Source organism: Anopheles stephensi, chromosome 3, assembly GCF_013141755.1.
Source record: "Anopheles stephensi strain Indian chromosome 3, UCI_ANSTEP_V1.0, whole genome shotgun sequence".
Taxonomy (NCBI): domain Eukaryota; kingdom Metazoa; phylum Arthropoda; class Insecta; order Diptera; family Culicidae; genus Anopheles; species Anopheles stephensi.
In genome coordinates this window covers 59,326,345-59,347,177 of record NC_050203.1, presented here as the reverse complement: position 1 = coordinate 59,347,177, position 20,833 = coordinate 59,326,345, and the positions used below count along the sequence as shown (strand labels likewise).

Sequence of the window (20,833 nt, the reverse complement as noted above, 5' to 3'; positions counted from 1 at the left end):
AGCATTTCAATAACTTCATTTCATTTCTGTTCGAGTTTAGCAAATATATAATGGATTGATTGGTAATATAGGTTGTTTTTGCTTGTTTGTTTTGTGGTTTGCTTTTGCATCTCTCACTAACTTTAATGCTTTCGCGCTTCTACTGCTGGTTTGCGTTCTTGCTTAAACGTTTGTATCACTAGTTGTAAGTAGTTTTCTGGTTCCCAGTTGTGTTTTTAGTTTTGTTTTTAAGTTTGCTTGTGGGATGTGCTTTTAGCAGCTTTTGTGTGTTTGTTGTAATTTCATTTTCTCCCCAACACCGTTCCGGTCGGCACGTAATTCAATTGTAAGTAAGATTTGCGTTTTGGTTTCGTGCGTTTATGCAACTATTTTTACTTCCTCTTGTGTTGAAGAAAGCTCTAGAAAAACAAATACAAACTAATATTACTTTGTAAATTAGCCCCGGAAACGGGTTTTCCCACGCGGGGACACATCCTTCCTTTGGTACCTGGTACAAGCGTGGCAGAGTAGAACTTCGTCCTTAGGAATACTGTGTGTCCTCTGCAAGTCCTGGCGCATTTTTTTTGGGGGGTATCGCAAACATAACATTTGTTCGATGTGTGTTAGGAGCGCGTTGGGAAACATGGTTTCATTAAACTCTTCTAAATTAACGTTCCCGTCGAGAGGCTTGAGCTGGCCGTTTGTAAGAGTATGAGTGCAGGGCTCAGTTTTTCATTCTGTCTCTCGTCTTGGGGAAGATTTTTTAATGGCCGTCACGCATTCTATTGGGTATATAATGATAAAGATGTTTTTTTCGGAGCTCTATGCTCGTACTTCTACGAAGATTGAAACGGGTGAAAATACTACCATTATTGGTGCTTCCTTACATCACGATGGCTAGTGGGCTCCAAAACGGCTCCTGCTCTACGGTTCGTTTTGTGAGGACGTGGAACTGGTGAAGAAGGGCCGCAGAAGGGTTTAAAGGGCGGCGGCAGGCTTTGGTAAGCTCTGCCTTAACTCTGAATTTAACGCTCTACATCAGTCACTACAGCTCGCATGTGTTGCCCCTATCGCTCTCTATGGCTGCTCACTAAGATTCACCTTCTTTTTTTCATGTTCATTTGCTTTTGTATTGAATTGTTTTTCTTGTGTTAATTTTGGTTTTGTTTCTTGATTTTAATTTATTGAGATCTAGTAGTTTGCTTTAGATTCTTCTTTTAAATAGTTGTGATTTGTTGTTTCTGTCCAGTTTTTCTTTCTGTCTTCTCCCTTCCTTTTGTATGTACACATGTTAAGGCATTCGTGCAAAAATTGAAGCATTTTTCATTTTGTTTTTTAAATTACTTTTTCACGTTTGTATCTCACACTACTCCGGTTCGCCGTAATTGCTCTTGCTTGCTTTTTTCTTAACTTTTTACCCTTTTTTAACCCTACTCACTTGTACAATGCAACCAGCGCCAACCGCTTGCTAATATTGTGTAGATTTTGAAAATCTGTCTTTACCGTTAATGCTTGCATTCATTCAGGCGCTTTGTCTGCGGTTGTGTATAAATATAATATGTGCGTGTGTGTGTGTGTTTCACCTTTCTTCCCCCCTTTTAGTTTCACTTCGGTAAGTTCAATTTTTAACTCTTCCCTCTTAAACGTATCGCTCAAAGTTTAACCATTCGCTTACCGTTTCGTCAGCTTAGCTTAGCGGATTACGACTGTTTTCTTTAAAAAATATTAGTAACTCTAGTGGTGGAAGAGAAGGAAAATGTATGTTTTTTTTTCTCGTCTAACTCTAACCTTTCAACCCTTCCGCTTAACCTTAATACGTTAGCCTTAAAAAAACGAGTGTTAAGTTATGTGATTGTTTAATTTCTCCAAAGATGCACTCACAATTACCGCCAATGATTGCTGATCCGATTCCTTATTCTTTTGCTTGTTTAGCGTGTTTGCTTCGTTAGTATTAATATGTGAATCGTTACGTGCACCTTTTCTTTTCTTCAGTCAGTCAGTCGCAAAAGCCATTAATAGATCACATGTTTCCGGTTGTTTTTTTTTCTTCCCTCTTTCTGTTTCCCTCTCACGCGCTTGTTCGCTTTTTTTTGGTTTGCGCTCTTAAGGATTTGATTAATATTTTGTGTTTGAATTTTGTTGTTTTAGCTTGGAATATACAGTGTCGGACAAAACTGTAGCCTTGCATATTGCTTTGAGTCAGAAAATTATATCTTTAAAAAAAGCTATTGCCTTTCTATCGTAACTATGAGTTATTAGTGAAAATGAAGAATCTTGTAGTACTAATTTGAAAGGTTCTTTGAAAGGGATATGGGGTCTCCTGTATCAAGATATCTAGTCTTCTAAGAGATCTCGCCATCCTATACACCAGGCCTTCCCGACCATGAAATCTTCTCAAATAAAAGAGCTTGTTGACCAAAGTGCCTCCTTTTCCGTGGAGCCTAGGACCTCTTGAACCAATGAACTGCGTCTTCCAATAGATTTTATCGTTCAAAGAGCCTCACCGTTCGAAAGAGCTTAAAGTTAAAAGTATCTGAGTCAATCGGTTCTCGTTGCAACTGCAGTCGTTGCAATTCCATTTTAAGGATGCTCGAAGATCTTTTGGCTGCTATACGCTTCACACTAACAGTAGGGTCCTCTAAAGGCCCGCCCAGCAGCGATTATTTGCCAAACGGATACTCTCAAGTCTGTCAAAACAATTCATCAGCTTGTGTTTAGACAGGTGATAATATGTAATTCAACGGATTTCAATGTTTTGGAGTTCTATATCCAGTCTCTATTCTTCGCCTAACAACCCCTTAGATTCATGCCTGCCATTTTTGGCTTGTTAGACTTAATACCACGGGGGAACGATCGGGATGGGATTTAAACCCCGGTCCTTCCGTGCGAAGACCAGATCTGTTGTCGCCTCTACCACCGGGCCGCCCCTGTCAGTATTGCACACAAATGTTCCATACTCTTCACGGAAGGTTCTGTCGTAAAAGAAATGATCGCATGGTTCCTGTTTTTTAGGCTTGAAAGTAGGCATGACCAAACTGAGTCTGAACAGTTCGATTCGTTACATAGAATGATTGTGAACGAGCGGGAACACCGTAAAATTAGGTATGACGATTGTTCTTTGCGCAACTCATGCGGCGACAATTCTATGATGTCGATGCCAACTGATAGTTCAGTGTGCCGCTAACCTTTTGCTGAATATTAAAATAGCACATTGAATTGTCACCGCATGGAACTCCGTGCGGTGCAACTGTCAGAACTGTGATATGTCCAATATCTGTAAAAGAACAGCGGCTCGCTGAACTGTCAGTTCGCGTCTCTAGCCAGCATAAAGAATCATCGACTCAGAATTGTTGCTGCTCTGCAGACATGCGGAAAAACTTTTTCACACTTTCAGCACAAGAAACTGAACGAATATTTACTTAAAAGTCCAGGTCTGGGAAAAGAAAAAGGTTGATCGGATAAGATCCTACGAAAGAAGTTCCAGAAAAATTGGTTGTCGCTGAGAGATACTTTTGACAAGCTCCATGAACTGCTCATGTTGAGGGATTCTCACATACACGATTTCGTCTCAAACATAGACAGCGAATATTTTTATAACGATGTCTGTCTTATCCAAGATAACCTTCTGTTTAGATGGATGCTCTCACTGCTGGATATAAGATTCCCAAAAATAAGGCCGTGGGGGATGGGATGAAAATAGTGTTAAACTCGAAACAGTTATCGTCAGTATGTGCTTCACTATTTACAATCTTTTCGCAAAGGAATAAAGCTGATAGAAAGAAAAAATGTTCAATTACAGTTCCTCGATTCTTTTGACCATAGCTGTTCCATATCAACTGCTTACAACGTTATGTATAGAAACTACATGAGACAAAAGATGCTGGATAGTTAGGTAGATACAAAGCACACAAGGCCGTCACTTTTTTTTGTCCAACACTGTATATTCTGAAAAGGGGAACATAGAAGTAACAACAAAAGTAAAGCAACCTGAAACGAAAGCAAAAAAAAAAGAATAAAACAAGAACAAGAAGATAAAACAATTTAAATACATAAAAATAATTACAAACCACAGAAACAGATACACAGCTCAAAGAAACAAAGGAGAACATCACCGTTTCAATTAAAAACTTGTTTATATTTTTTGCAAAAAAATACGCTTTCCTTACTAAAAAAAACGATAAAAATAATATTAATAAAATAATCCATAATAGTTACACTAACGAGTAAGTAAGTAAGACTGTGGGGCAGGAAAGAGGATGTAGCTTTTGTTTGTATGCATGAGTGTTAAGGATATGCGGGATTGGTTCCACGAAAAGGGTCTGTATGTGTAAAAGATCATTTTCCTCTAAACTTATCGTAGCTACGCGTAGTAGCGTTGTGGTAGTAATAGTTGCGTCATAGTACTAACTGTGTCAATTCTTTGCTCGCGCACTCCACATTCGCACTATAATTGCTTCCCGTTTGGCGAAGCAGCACATTAAATACTATCGAACAGCAAAAAAGAAATGATGATCGGGTTTTGCGCCACATTTGCAAATAATACCTACAGAAGAAACCGACAGGCACAGAGCACATTATACAGTAAGGGTAGTTGCAGGTCGCAGCAGACGTTACTCAGGGTGATTTGAAGGGAGCTGCTCACTCTCTCTCTCTCTCTCTCTCTCTAGTCTAGTTTCCTATTTATATCATGGTTTAAATTCTTTGTTCTTTGCCTACCGTTCTACGCTTGTTAATCTCATTTATTCACAATCTCATACACTGACGGTCCCAACTAGCGTGAAGATGTTTGATGATTTTACAACTGATTCATTACCATATGGAAGCGTTATTACAGTAACCTAGTGCGATAGTGAAACGAACGAAATCTTTCTAGCGCGGGCCACAACGTGTTGCTGTTTGGTGAAACTATTAACAAAACTATGAACCGGATTGTTTGTTGAGTTTGTGAAGTGAACTCGCTACACCTAGCGAAGCTTGGTTATGGGAGAATACTTTTGTCTACTTAAATTACTAAAATGAGTTTAAAAAAAAATGGTCCGGAAAGGCAGGACAACTGCTCCGTTCCACAATTTTGTTAGCGAGGAGCAGGGACTTAACCAAAAGTTGCTTTTTCCATCCATCGCACCCTGTATGTATGAATGTATGAGCCACGCTAAGCTTCGTTGGATATGAACCCCGCCAGCGTTTGTCGTGCGGTAATGGTCCTTTCGCGCCCTCTAATGGTTGGTAGCGCTATGCCCGTGTCTCTTTTTAAAATATCTAACAAATAAATACATGCACACGGCCGGCGAATGAACATGAATTTGAATGGGATGGGGAGGGTATGGGATGTCCGCTAAACATAATGGTGACAAACATAAAAGAGACACCGGCGAGATGTAACGTAAACGCTAAACCTTAAGCTTACATTTAAAAAAAAGCAAACAATAAAGAGATACCTTCAGATCACAAAGGTAAAAAAAAACTTTTTAAGTAAAACTGTGCTGCCAAATGGTTAAAAAAAATGGTTTCTTACAAAATAGTTTCCCTGTGGGTTTCCGTGCCACTGTAAGTATGCAGTTTGCGAATGAATGATGGACGCATTTTGCCGATGAAGGATGAGATGCTTAAGTGCGTAAGTGACATCACGTTGGTTCGCCTACACCTCGCATACTTGGGGTGTGGCGATCGCGTGTGGTGGCTGGCTCTAAGCTCAAAACAATACTGCCTTGTTACGAAGTTATCTTAAATCGGTTGCGCAATTCTAGGTTCGCTGTCCTATGGGCTGGACCATAATGAGCTGAATAATTTAACATGGGCTAAAAAAGCTCATACAGACTATTTAAAACAAAGTGCATGGGATGAAACCTAGCGTTTTGGGTTAGGATGTAGAGGAGCATCATCGTTCTTGTGGAAGCTTTCGCGCATGAAGAACTTGGAGATCGCTTGACATGATAGTGCTACGGTTTGTTAGTCATTTGGCCAATTAGTTTTTAAAACAATAAAAAACGCAACGCAACGCACACATAACTGAAGGAAACGTAAAGTGGTTGAAACTAATTACAAAAGTTTTTGTTTTGCTGTTTGCTTTATGGTCTCTGGCTGGGTTCCGCCAGCTTGGTAAGGCTAACGTGGGCATTAAAAAAAGGATAGACTTTGAAACTTTGGGCGATGATAAAAAATCAAAGTACTACAGATGCTTTCGATGGATTTTACTCAAATGCTACGTTCAGGAAGCATTCTAGAAAAAAAAATTAACACCTCTTCTAGGGTCCTTAAGGTCACTTAGCTGTTTGCTTGGACCTTACCCAACATTGACACTGAAAACACATTTTCATAGCTCTTTCCGGGTTTTAATGATTGGCTCATCCAGCGCTTGAAGGTAAAAATCTATTGATCAAGTCAGTTAAGTCCTGGGAAATCCCATCCAGGCTGCCTCCCACTACGCAGGACTAACAATCCAGCTACGTACGGGTAACATCAAGTCCTTTAGAGGTTATAGTGCCAAGAAAGAAGAAAAATGCGCTTAAGTGATTTCCTCAAGCACGCCTACGCCTCAAATATTGACTGCGTGTTTTGCACTATGTGCTACTTGCTCTGATCCTGGAGTTCAAAATTTACAACTAACAGACAACATTGTTGGTTAGTCAAAAAATGTACAAAGTTGGACGCCGTTAATCAGGATGTGACTCACTAATACCAACTACTTCATCAAATCTCACAGAATACAATTTCAACTGGAGTTTCTTGACAGTTTTGTCTATCGATCGATCTATCGCCCAGTATAGAAAATCCTTTTTTGGTACAATTTCAATACAAATCGCCACAATAAGGTTAACAGGAAAGTAGAAACCAAACAAGTTTGTGGTGAGGAAAATGGACGACCAATGTACAGGATGTCAAGTTTTAAGTTCAGAAACAAAAAGGAAACAACAAAACATTATGTAAAGCGACACTTATTGGTGCGATTGTGCGAACGGGAAAAGTCCTCCTCCTCCTACATGCACTATTTCTTAACACTACTGACACAATCGTTTTCCTTCGCTCATCTCATCTCTCTCTCTCTCTCTCTCTGTCTGTGTGCTTATGGATTCCAATCGAATTATAACTTAACAGCTAACTATGCAATAGGAAAGTAGATACCATTCACGTACCGTGTATCGTATTTAAAAAAAAAACTGGTAAACAACTGGTCATTCGCATCCGTTTCGTCCGCTTCATTTGGCGCCATTCATCGTTTCCATTCGATTTTCGCAACACAACCGCGTCCTGTACTAGCGAAGGGGGAGAGAGTTGGAATTGGAGATCGCGCCCTTCAACTTCATCTTCGTTCTAAGGTCTGCTCTAAGCTGCTTTTGGATTGCGTTCCGTAACACAGTAACTGGCCGTTTTGTTTCGCATTGTGAGTGTGTTGAGAGTGGTAATCGTGGAGCTACTGCTACTACTACCGATGTGCTGTTTCTCCTGTCCTGCCATCACACCCATGGCATCACGCTTCTTTAAAGCTTACGGGTATATTACGGGGTTCGTTTCTATTTATCCTTGGAGATTAATTTCCGCGCGGTACCATAAAGGGCTTTACTTGCATTTCAAAAAAAGCTTGTCATGACGTAAATAAGACTAAATTGTGAAACTAATGCGAAATGAAATTGGGGAGGAGAGCGAAAACTTAAATAGTGGTAACCATCGGTAAGGGACAAGGGGCAAATGGCGCTGAACTGAGACGCGGAAAAGTAAGTACACACAAAGCGTGTCACAATGACGGATCGGATTGATGGGTTTTCAGGGTGCCCGAAGAACTCTTGGCTTGAGGGATACGAGGTTTGGGAGCTTGGTTTGATCGTTAATGCCATTTATCACTACCCCAAAAATAAGATCTGCCGTTCGACTAGACTTCCTCGACGCATTTTCTGACATGGGTCTGTGTAGTGAGCCTGCGCGCGTGTGAGTGAAATTTTAGAACTATCTCTTGAATGGTTCGGACTTTCGAGCTGCTCTGGATAAGTGGATCGGACGGACGGATCATTTATCTAATGGCTGTTACCGTTCCGGGTTTGGTTTAGGTTGCTGGCGTCATGGATACTGTTTCATTTCGTGTCACAATGTGTCCCCCTTACATTACTAAATACTGTTTTCCTGTTTCCTGGGCCGGTCTAAAAACAACACCAAGAGTCCTTGCGGGACCGTGTGATAAAATAAAATCGATAAGTTACGTGATGGCCTGCTGCTCGGAACAGGTCACCCAACTGCAGGGTGCACTAAACCTACAAGAGTTAGAAATCTAATTAAGTCCAGTGTTGATGCTACATTAGCAGCTTGTTTCTACGTGTTTCGTTAAGCAGCAGAAGCAAGCGTACAGAAACGGAAATCGATCGGGGACTCGATCGCGCACAGTAAAAAATAAGCGGTTCATGAAAAGAGATTCTGTTTCGTAAAGCGATTTTCGACTGCTCGAGAGCCGGACTTCAACTGTTCGCCAACTACGCGCCGTGTTTTACTAATTGGAGAGATTCCTTTCTATGATTATCGTGCTACTAATTACTTTGCCTTTTTAATGCCATTTTGTTGGTGCGTAATTTACGCGTCCGCTAGTTCGGCCCGATACTTATTGACCATCTTGGTTGAGTTCACAAATGTTCCTATTTAATTTTGATTTTCTTTATCACACCGGAGTTTTCACGCGGTGCACTCGTGTGTTTGTGTGTTTGTATGATGAGTGTGTGTTTTTTGTGTTGTTGTGTGTTAAAGAAGTGCTTTTTCCTTTCTATCGTTCCCTCCAACGCACAACACATCGTATCGTATCACAATTGGTTTTTCGTTTGTTTTGCTTGCTCCCTTTTATCCCCCCCGTAAGCGAGCATTAAAGCAAATTATGTTTAAACCGCGCAAGATGAAGCGCGGTGATAAGTAGCAAAAATTGACATGTAAAAAGCTGAGCTGGGTCTTCGCCTGCAACTCAAACAAAAATTTGAAGAAAAGAAAATAAACTGCACACAAAACGGAACATACGGGTTAAAAACAATCTGTTAAATTAATTTCCAATCACAAACAGTAATATTAACTCCCTCTCTCTCTCTCTATCCCTCTCTCGGTTATGGGTTTGCTGGCTCTTGTTTGTTCGGAATCGGAACAATCCCTTGCACTTAAAATCTAAAGCTCAAGTATGATTAAAATGACGTTAAAATGAAAGTAATATCTAAATGTAAGTATATCTACCATGCAAGTAGGATTCTGTGGGGTAGTCGGCATTCACACTCCTTAACTCGTACGCTACTCGTCGCGGAGTATGTAAAAACTGACACTTAAAAACGCTAGTACCTTACGCTTCTATACCATGCGCTCCGCCCTTGGTAGGTTGCCGTAGTAGCAGAACGTAGCACGCCTTAAATCATTATTGCTTATGTTTCTTGCCGCGTGTTTGAGTACAGGGACGACTCCAGCTGCGCCTTCACGCTACTCGCTGAAAGGTGCCCCAGGTGAGCGCGTGCGTTTGTTGCTTGTTAGGTTAGTCTCTTTGTTTTCTCCGCGTGTAATTGCGTGCTTGTTCGCGTGTAGAGCCGTGGCGGCAGCTGCTTCTCCGTTTCCGTTGCCATACTCTTAAATTGTATCAATAATATTGTCCTGGTCTAGGATTTGTTTTCGTTAAAAGGTAATAAATACTGTCCTCTAGTATAATAATTATCAATCAACGATCAATTCTCTCGCCCACTGTCCTTCATTTCTTCCCAATTTCCCATTTTCTTCCTGTGCTGTTCCACCCTCCAGGCACCTCTTTCTCTCTCTCTCTCTCTATCTCCCTCACCATATATAATCATAAAACGGACGTCACTAGTGGAGTATTTCAGTTGCCGTTCGAATTTGTTCGCGGATTCATCGCTCGTCTGTTACGTCTTGTTTGCATAAAGTTTAATTTCCAATTTTTCACACAGCGCCTCTGCCTCCGTCCGGGCACACTCTCCTCAGTAAACGAGTATTTTTGTGGGGTATTTGCCATGGTCTGTGGGCGCGCTAACGTAGCAGCTAAGTAATGGTTGTAGTTGCCGGTAGAGCAGCTCTAGTAAGGTATGAGCGCAGTGCTGCAATTTCTAGCTGATAATATTAGTAGTTATAGGTTGCGTTGGCTCTAGTCACCAATCCAAACTCAAATCTTCCTTCTACATCACTCCTTTCTTCTCACAGGATAGTACCGCCGCCGGTGTTGCTGCTGCCTTTGCCGAGCGGGTTCCCTTCCTGGTGGCCCCGTTCAGAGGCCGCCGTGGCGAGGGTTTAGAATTTTGGTCGCCTGTTGCTACCGGGCGCTGCAACTGCCCCGTCGGAAGCTTCCGTCAGTGTTGCGAGGAATCGCTGCCGAGCTGGGTCGCCACCAGATTGAGCGGCAGGTTGCACGAGTCCAGATCGTTCTCGGGCCCACTGTCGTCGCCACCGTCGCCCACCAGCAGCTCGCCGCTACCGTTCGCATCAAAGTTTTGCGTCGCACGCAGATAATGTTGGAAGGCCTACAAAAAGGGGGTTTGCCGAAAATCCCGATTAGTACATGCAAGATGCGGCCCTTTTTCCAGTGAAATGTGGAATCGCGACGACTTACAGTTGGCATGGTTAAGTTGGTTGGTGTACTCCGGGCAGCTTCTTGCAGTGCTTTTAGATGGTTTTGCAGGGTTTGTAGATCGACAGCTGTTTCCACGCCATTGTCCACGATGTCTCCATTATCCTGCTTGACAGATTCTACAAATTGAGCGATACCACGACACAGGTTAATAACTAGACTGAAAAGGACTTCCTGTTACACCACAAATACTTACTCCTTCGAGTGCTTTTATCACCCTTAGGACGCCGTCGTCGCGTGTGGATCGTATCACGGCGCATCGTGTGTGGTCGGTTAACGCCGTGCAGCTTGAAGTAGAGTCCGCACGCGTTACACACCATCTCACCGCGAACGTTCCGCCGCCAGATGGTCGTAGTCGTCGTACCGCAGTTCGTACAGGACATGTCCTTCTGCTGAGAGTTTTGTGTTTGCTGCTGCTGTTGCTGCTGCTGCTGCTGAGTTTGTGCTTGAGTTAGGGGCTTGGGAAGTATTAGCTGTGGACTGCTGTTGCCGGATGCGTTACTGTTCGTTTCGGACCGAGCTGCTCCACCACTTTGGGGCGCAGATTTCGCGGAGCTAGAGTGCTCCGCCACCCGGAACAACAGGTTGCCGGAGGTTGCGCTCTTGCCGGTGGAGTGTTTCAACGCGGGTCCACCGCCACTGATGCCATTGTTGTCGAGCGACGAGTTGGGAGAGTTACCTTCCACAGGTGTTCGACTTGGGCAGGACTGTTTCCGGCGGCCGCTCTGCCCCGTTTGATTGTGTCGGCTGATTTCGTTTTGCTGAGGGGTGAATAGCAATAAAATGCTTGCGTTAAAAAAGAAAGCAGGATACTACCAACCATCCGTATACGTGTACCTTAAGCAGTGCCAACCCAGTACCAACTGGTACAACGGACGGAAACTGGATACCGAGATTTCGTGCGTTGATCATCTTCCTTAGGAACGCTGTTGCTTCGTTACCGGCTCCGTTCACGATGAGATCTAGGCAGGGAGAAAAAACGTCACTTAATAAACTATTCTTCGATAGCGCAGAACCGTTTGTAGCTTACTGTTTTGAGCCAATGTCTGCCATATTTGTGCCATCGTCGGATCGGTCGCGTCCGGTAAGCTTCCGAAGGGTATCTGGTGAACTGCCGAAGCCAGTGCCGCAGCAGCTGCCGCCTGGTGGTGCTGTTGCTCCTCGATCGAGTTCATACTGTCCGGCGTTTCGCGTCCAAGCTGATCCAACTGCTGCTGGTGCTGATGCAGGTGATTGTTGTTGTTGTTGAGGTGAAGACTGTTGCGCAACTTGAGCTCGTCCGCGGTACACTCGGAGTGTGCATCCTGCGAGGATATGTCCATCTGCAACCGGCCAGAGTCACTGCTGTCCACACTGTCACTGTGTTGGCTCGCCTGATCGTCGGCCACCGCCGCTGCTAGATGCTCGATGATGTTTTCCCGCTTGATGAAGTTTTTCTTCACCAGCGTGGTGGCCGGAACCGTGGGCGTCAGGACCACGTTCTGTTCCACCTTCATCCGTTTCATCGTAAGATCCATTTCTTCGCTGCTAGGGGTACGCTTTAGATTGTTCAAAAGGTATTCGTGTGGCTGCTGCATAGAATATAGGGGGACACACAAGGAGCGAGAAGATTTTAGTACACGTTTTAGTACAACTGCAACACGTGCGTCGCTTACCTTTATCACAGAAGATTTAATACTTTGCGGTTGCTGTGTATGCTGATTGTTAATGTTAATTTGATACTGTAGCGATTGCTGCTGCTGCTGCTGTTTCTGCTCCGCGAGCAGGCTAGGCGATTGGGGGTTCGAGCTTGGCGGTGAGATGATGGCCTTCTTGCTGATGTCCATCAACACCGCAGCCGTCTCGAGATGCTCCTTCTGCAGCTGCGTCAGGTTGCGCACCTGAATAAGCGGCTGCTTTGGTAGGTTGTTTTGCTGCTGATGTTGCTGAAATAGTTGATGCGGTTGCTGCTCCTCCGGCTGCTGATGGATGATGGTCGTCGTGGTCGTCGTGGTCGGCTGGTGTAGTACGCCGGTGGAAGTAAGTTTCATACTCTCGATGGGGATCACAGATACGGCATTTGCTTCCAGGTTTTGTAGATGCGTTTTACTAAGTACTGAGGTAACTGATTTTGTATGATTGTTATTGTTGCGCAGGGCTTGCAGGGCAGCGATCGCGTCCTGCTCGGCCGACGCCTTCAGCGCAAGCGTCGCGGGCGACGAAGCAATCAAATTTTCCAACTGCTCGGTAGATTCGGTGAGTATTTCCTGTGGCAAAGAGAGCGCATAAGAGCATCGGGACGAGCGATCAGTAATGTTTGTGGTTTAAATTAAATATTACAGTCAAAATAATTAGATGTCGGACGTCGAACTATCATTGAAGCAGCCTGTATCAAGATACACGCAGCTAATTAATGGTCTGCTCCATTATTTCGAATCCTTAAGCTAACCAATCGTCTTTCTCGATCGTGTCTCGTCCCCTAGGTGTGCCCTATTTTGGCACACACTCGTGATCTCTACCCTGTCCTTTTGAACTTTCCGGCCATCCGTAATCGACCACGATTTGCATCCTTCTCGCTACACGCTGCGAGTAAGCATTCGGATTCTTCTTTCTCGTTGCCAGCGACACTGATTGGCGCTGAGTTGCATACGGCAAGTGCTTTGATCTTCCCTTCTTTCATCGATATTACATGTGGATAAATGATTCACGCAAGGCCCTCAAGTAGGAGAGAGGATGGCCGCTTAATTTCACTGCCTTATTAACTACTCGGTTACTCGATTATCTGATCCATAGTCTTCCATTTTGAGCTCATGTTTTGACAATCTCTCAATCAAAATCTCTGCACCGTTCCAAGGGAGGACACACCGTTCATTTCCTACGTTCGCCAATAAACACACGGTTGAATCGTCCAACTTGAACGCCAACGCAACGCCGTGGTGGAAGCCATGTTCAATACACCTTTTCTGTCCGATCCTGGAATATTCTCAGGGCATTAACAGGAAAATTAATAACGACTATCGGAAGAAGCAAAATAGAAACCCAACTACTCCGCGCAGGTAGGTTGTTCAGGATGTTTCCTACTTTTTCGTTGGGTGGGTTGGTTGCGTATGCCGTACACGATTGACTATCTGCCGCCCCCTCCCATTAAGCTTCATCCCATTTGCCACGAATCGTGTTCAAACGAGGGTGGATGAAAAGCCGCTTTCCTTCATAATTGATCGTAAAGTAAAGGCCCCCGGACAACAACGGAACGGAACGGCTCTTTTCGCCAACGCTCGGTTTCCGATTGATGCAATTAAATGTTTAATTAATGCAAATAATATTTACCAATAAATATGTTTGCTTCGTAAACAAGCTGCAAACGGGCCCGGGTATAGGAGTCGAGGGGGCAAGTTTTAGGATTGAACGGTTGTGTGCCTAAATGACAGGCAGGCAAGCAACATACGGGAAGTGCGTGAGAGTGCTGCTGTACGGCAAAAGTAGGAAATCAGTGAAACGGGTAAAAAAAATAAACATAAATAGCCGATCCGTGTACATTACACTTTTATTAGACTGTCCATAACGTTGATGAGCCGTCAGGTTTGAGCCGTCGTCGTGCTGGGGCCGATGATGAAACCTTGGCAGTGCTTGGCTTCGTTACCACCGGACCGGTTCGAGGATTGGGAGAGTTTGGTTTTATTTTGCATCCAAGTTCCTCCACCCAGTCAAATTGGCCATTATTGGAGCCGTTCGGAAAACTCTTTGCTGGTATGTTTGTTTTTTTTTGTTAACCAAGCTCCGTTTAGGTTAACGACTTTTAATACACAACTCCGTGTGTTTTTCTCTGACTGATTGGTCGAGTGTTTCCGTTTATGTTTTAACGGCTTTGTTTTATTTATCATTTTATAGCACCTGTTAGCCATTTGAAGCTTGTGTTGTGCCTTTTTATATTTCAAGTTTTGGAAAAAAATGAATGACTAAGAAGAAGCAAACATCAGTCAACGCATCTAATTGCGATTACATTTCGGGGTGAGTTACCGTATGTTACACACCCTTCCCCAGCCTATCAGGCGCCATTTGCACGCTTTGCGGAGCCTATTAAAATACAAACGATCGATCACATAATCAATCGCAACACCGCCCGCGAAGGCACTTACCGCGCTTTAAATCCGTGCAAAAAAAATGACGTAAAAAAAGGCTGCCTTTCCTACAATCACGAATTTATTTAATGAACCAAATACAATTCAGGAAGGAAGTATGTTTTTCGAAAAAGCTAACTCAGACGTTCAATAAAAACTAGGGAGGTGAGGGGGGGGGGGTGGGGGGGCGGACGAAAACATGACCAGGCCAGCCACCGTCACTAGTTGCTGCAGTAGACGTCTGTCGGTGCGAGGGCTGAGTTTTGTACTTGAGACGCCCGCCGGGGTAATATAGCGCGCAGAGAGACCGATGTGAGCATAATCGATTATGATTCGATTCAGACGGCGAGTGTGTTGCAGGGAACGAGAGCTACCTACCGCCAGCCAGCCCATAAAGGTGCAAAAGTGGCCGGGCGGTTGTAGAAGTGTAGCGTAATAGGAAGGAAAATACCGATCAAAAACTGACGATAATCAGCTAATTAAGGCTAGGCAGTCTGGGTGCTGGACCGGTGTGCCGGGCTGCAGGACGGATGGCGCGGTGGCCAGCCCGAGGATCTTTTCTATCCGTGGTCTCGCGTACCGGTAACTGTTAATTAACACGAACCCCGAGTGATTGATGTGCAGCCGGCGGTGTAGAAGCGTTTGGCGTTTTTTCTTCCCTCCCCGTATCTCTCTCTCTCTCTCTCTAGCTCTTTGCCAGCCGACCAAGTTTCCTAATTCCAAAAAGGCCCGGTAATGGGTGCCTTGTACCCTCTATCATACGGCTCAAAATTTTGGCATAAAGATCATGTGCTATTGATCGGGGATTGCACGTGAGCGTTGGAGTGTGTGTGTGTGTGTGGGCTTGCGAGAAACAGAATCACGATCCGAGCATGAAACCGATATAAAAAATAATGATTAATTCAGCAACGAAGTCACAAGAACCGAGCTCGACATTTTAAATATGGGACACGCTAGTTGTTAGAGCATTCTTTTTTGTTCCATGCCTTTTCTATAACGGAGATCAAAAACACAAACACGCTACTATCGCTGCACGTCGATAGGGTTTTGGAATCGAAAATTTGAACTATGGAAATTGCGGTACAGTTGCAACATTTCAGCGCACATACCGCAGCATCATGATCGGGTTGGAAGGAAAACGAAAAGGGCTTTGTGTAACATCTCCGAGACCACTCCCGATCTGCTGGCAACGGATTCTGTAGCAGAGGTTAAAGGTTAACTTATGCCACCCGCGGTGAGTTTGGCAATTCCTCCTTCTTGGCACAAAGCTCGCATAAAGCGTCGCGCCCGGCTGTCGATCGAGCGCCGTCCGCGCCCGATGGAAATGTCACCGCGGCGTCCCGTCCGGTAGATGATTAATACGGTCTGACAGAAGGGAAAGGAGTGTGAACGGACGGCGGTAAGGGTGAGAAGCAGCAGGGATGTTATGCTGCTAGGTGTATGTTATGCGCCACGGGTGGTCTTGTTGTTCAACAAACGCCATTAATATCGAAACATTCTAAGAATCGTGACGTTGTTAGGTAAAATGTGATGAGAAACCAATCAGCGCAGTGAAGAATTAGGATTTTTGAATTCCAGATATTTATATTAGGAAGGTTTACGGGATTAACAAGCAATGTTTAAACTCTATGCTGATTGAAGGGGTTTACTTCTAGAACTGAGATCTGGTGCACCTTTTTTCATGTTTAAAAAAGTTGGAGATTTAGCAAGGATACAACTGAAATATATCCTAAATAGATTCTACTTTAACTTTCTAAATGATTTTGATCCATACTTCATCCAGAATAGAATCTTGAAATGATTTTAGCATTTCTAATTATCCAGAATCATCCCAAAGACTTAGTAGGACAACATTTAACATCATCAAATTAACGAAGATTCATTCCGATTTGATGAGATTTAGACAACAAACTGCTCTGAAAAAAAACTAACCATGAATCATCTTGGATGATCATATGTTCAGCAGCATCAAGAACGGGTCCCCGTTTTTGACCTTCTGGAAGCCCAGATGCTGGGCAGGCCTGTTTTCGTCGAGATCGAAAGTGTAATCGTTGGCTTCTCTCACCTTCATTCATTCATTTTTATATTTCCACGCGCGACGAAAGTTTTGCGAAAGGGAAAATCCCATTCGGAGCGGTCGCCAACTCGATCGCGTAAACCGCGCCTCGCGCAACCCCGATCGAAGCGCGCATTGCTTTTGTCTGCCTGACCAACGCTCCATCCACAGTCGATCGTTTATGTGCGCGCTCCCACAGCACCCACCAGCCGTGGGACGTGGGGGAGTAGCGTGACGAAGGGATCTCCTCCAAAACGGCAGCATAAAGCGAGCATAGAAAGAGTGAATGGACCCAAGCATAACCGCAAAGCAGGGCGAAAAGGGAGGACAGAAAAGCAACGAAATGAATCAGCAACGCGCACGGTTGTGGATCGACCGACTGAGAAGCTGGGGTTTTTAGGAGGGAACTCACTTAATCCTCCCCGTGCATCTCACTTGTGGGTGGAAAAGCTTGTGTATGTGTGTCTCTGTGAGTGTATATTTATGATGGTGGAACTGTTTTAGTTTATCGTCGAGCTGATGCAGTTAATGTGGGCGCCCATCGTGCCTCAGAACCCACCATGCGGTCAGCCAACCATCGGGCATCGGGGGTAAAAGGCCATCAGAACCAGCATAACGAATGATTCAAAAACGATGTGGACGGAGAAGGAAGTTCCTGCTTAAGGGAAGGAGGACTCCACCAGGAGACCTCTCATGCGGAGCAACAAATCGACAAAGGCAAAAAAGATGGAAAAAAACTGCCCCCAAAGCACGCAGTTTTGTATCGTGGGAAACTGTCCGCGCGCGACTTCAATGCGGCCCGGTTTTGTCTGTACAAAGAAAGAGCGGACGCTTATCATCATCGATATGCGCGAACGGTTCGTGCCGGGATACTGGGGGTAGCAGATTATTATGTAGTGCATTTGACGGACCGAGCGCACCGATCGTGCCCGCAATATTGTGCATATCTTAGCCGGCGAGCGTTTTGTTTGCATCTATTTTCATAAGCACCGTTCGTTTTGCTGCGAAACGGTTTCACTTTTATTTTTATTAGATTTCCCGGAAGGGTACACCGAACAGCAAATGCAGGCTACTAAAACACACACCTTCTACTTGCGTTTGGCGCTGCACTTGCCACTGGTGTGCGAAACACTCCGTAACAAGGGCATTTGCATACTTCTGCGTATGATTTATGCTCGTCGGCACCCGCTTGTGGCTGCTAGGTAGGGTACGGCGGATTGCGTGAGAAGTGAAAGGATTTTGGTGATTTGTGTGTGCGCACCGGTAGCGGGCAAGGAATATCATTTCGTGGCTTTTGAATCTATCGAGGCGTAATGTAGCCACCGATTGTGTGAAAATATATAACTTCTACTGAACCTTCAACAGAGACAGATCTTGGACTGAAGCAGGAGCTATCTGTGGCAATACATGAAGATATCTTTGAATAATTAAGTAGTATTTATAGAGCATTTGAATAAGTGACTGAAGATTGTAAGGATAAATATAGTTATTTGAAATCTTAAGTACTAGCTTCAATATCTTCATCTTAAGCGAACGACAAGGTTTCCATTACAATGCTCTTTTACGGATATTCCAGATCCCTTCAGAAAGAACTTCAACCTTTAAACTGGTTTTTTGTTAATAAAACCGAGTAACAAAGACCGTTTTCCTAACTACAGCAACACGTATCCGTAATAAAACCCATAGTTTGCCTATTATAGGTTTCAACAATTATGTGTAGTCCATATACCTGAAGCCTGGTACAGGTCCCACAGGCGAAAGAAGACGTAACGATAATTCCATACCAAAAAAAAACCCACCTTTACCATACGCTTCCATCAATCTCCTATCAATCCACATCAACCGTTCCCGGGTGTATAGGAAGATCATAAAATTCCAGCACACACATAATGAAAATCGGGTTCAGGTTCTACACGCTGCGACTGCACAGGAAGGTCAGTCCCGTAAGACCCAAAAATCTCACGCTACTCTTTCAACCCGGTCTACCGAGATGTGCAGCAGAAGAAATGAATCAATTAATCATGCCCGACGGAATTCACTTCCTGTGATACCTAACGCACACCAGTAAAATCACCGGTGGACGTGTGATAAGATGATGGGACACAGCATCGTGGGTCAAACGAAAACGAGGGGAATCTGTCGAGTCACAGACATCCAGAGTCACAGAGGTGTGTTTCAGCGCATCTGACATCACACCGATCTGTGACTGACGTGGTCCGGTGTGCATAGTTGGATAGAATTTATTTATATCTACGCAGCTCGTCTGCCACATTCATCCGCTTCCGGCCTCCGGGAGAGTATTAGAGCTAGCGAAGATTTGGTAGTTTCAAAGTCTGCGCTGTGCTGACCAAGGCTTTATTCTTTCTTTGATTTCGTCTTTCTGTCGACTGGAGAAGAGCTACCCGGCTATAGGTACGCTTCTTCTGGTGTGGTGAATATAATCTGTCCCATGTAGGATCATCAGCGTGCTTCCGTCATGGTTTGTTCTGAAGTTCTGAATGGGTTCGGGTATGGTGGCAACCGGGGTCGAGATAGCGAGAGACAAAACGGATGTTGTTGCTCGGCCACGGAACAGTACACCTCACAGCAGTAACACGGCAGAACATTACTCACCATGATTAGGCATCTTCCGCTAACGAACGACCGGACGGCTGAACAAATGGACTGTGTGGACTCACGTCCCCGAAGCTTCAAAATGCGCTGGTGCGTACCACACCTTTTCCTGTACGCAGATCCTCCCCATCCGTACTGGTATGCGTTGATGATTTCCATGCGAGTTTGCTGATGAGATAGCGCGTAATTCTAGGTGCTCTCTAACAAACCCCGAGTATCCCACTGCGGTCTCCATATGGATGTGTAAAAGAGGAGAGCGACTGAACTAGCGGGATAAGATAACGAACCCCGGAGGAAAGACAAATCACCGATTTCGCTGAGTTCGGGCGTGATTTGGGTTCTCCAAAATCCGTTTCGTTCCTCAATCAGTCACAGCAGCTGTGTTGGAGCGGTCCACACACACACACACCTGGTGATAGAGAATTATCTCCGGTCCGGGTCGATGTAATCAGTCAAGTTTCGATTTGACGTCCATCGTCGAGGTTCGATAGTTCGCTTTGCTGCATGCATTATACGATTTGAAACCACCCGTCCGGACCGTCCCATCATCATCATCTGCCCAGCGCGGAATCGATTGGTTCATACGAAAATCGGATAAAAGTTCTCGGTTCCAGACGAACTACTGCACGCCACACTGCTGGAAAGAGGGTCGTGGTTTGGTAGGTCGTGGAATTAATGGGAGTTCTGCGGGAAATCGAACAAAGCTCACCGGAAGCGGAGACACTAATCTGCATACAAAGCAGACGCAGCTTGAAGACCATCTGTTTGTTGTGGTTTGTGATTTGTGGCAAGCGTCCTTGGGCACGCCGGTGCGTTCGCTTTCTGGACGTTGCTTGTGTTTTGGAAGCTTACAAACCCCCCTAGAGAATGAGTGGAGCAGTACGCAACAAAGAATGATTTTACGCAGAAGGTAATTCCCTCGTTTTATTATCTCGCAGCTCCATTATCATCAGTTGGGTCTGAAATAGTTGAAGCCTCCGGCACCCACAAAACACATCAAGCAGGAAGGATAAAAAAGAGCCTTGCTAGAATCAGATGACTTCAACTTCGAACGGTAATGATAAAAAGGAAGACCTTAATGCTCTGGCATACATCAGAAGAAGAAGACCATCGTACTACTCCAGGGATGGTTGAAGGCAGGAAATGAACGTTAAATGATTATGGTTCGCGGACGAACTTTGGTACGATGGCGTTGGATGGATGAAACTCGACTGGAGAGGTTAGCTTGGTAGGAAGCGAATGAAAACCACATTTCGGGTGCTATAGCGAGAGCGAGACTGCTTAAAATATGTTTCCATTCCGAATCGACCATCGCAAATGTGGCGAGCGAGGAATGACGGGGGTGAGAAAGTGAAACGTTAAATATGCCCGAGAATCCCAAACGCCTAAAGAAAACTCCCGAAAGAAAGCTTAGCGTAAATGCTGCTTTTCCGCTGAAGGGTATTTGGCAGCAAGTTTTCAGCATGGACAATGATCCTTGCCCGTTTCTCCGACGCCGGTACAGGC

The 20,833-nt window shown here is 44.5% G+C and overlaps 1 protein-coding gene across 19 annotated transcripts in view; it reads right to left on the bottom strand.

Annotated features, from left to right (window-relative positions):
• Positions 1–6,482: 6,482 nt before the first annotated feature.
• Positions 6,483–20,833, bottom strand: part of LOC118509274 (probable serine/threonine-protein kinase DDB_G0282963) — a 227,729-nt gene continuing 213,378 nt past the window's right edge. For 18 of the 19 annotated variants that reach the window (XM_036049634.1, XM_036049630.1, XM_036049642.1 and 15 more), the window contains 6 exons: positions 12,217–12,807; positions 11,592–12,132; positions 11,399–11,523; positions 10,758–11,322; positions 10,544–10,680; positions 6,483–10,454 (listed from right to left, as the gene is read on the bottom strand). In XM_036049634.1, coding sequence (XP_035905527.1) covers positions 10,284–10,454; positions 10,544–10,680; positions 10,758–11,322; positions 11,399–11,523; positions 11,592–12,132; positions 12,217–12,807 — 2,130 coding nt within the window. In that variant the 3' untranslated portion in view covers positions 6,483–10,283. The remainder of the gene's footprint in view (positions 10,455–10,543; positions 10,681–10,757; positions 11,323–11,398; positions 11,524–11,591; positions 12,133–12,216; positions 12,808–20,833) is intronic. The other variant, XM_036049649.1, reaches the window with a different exon arrangement.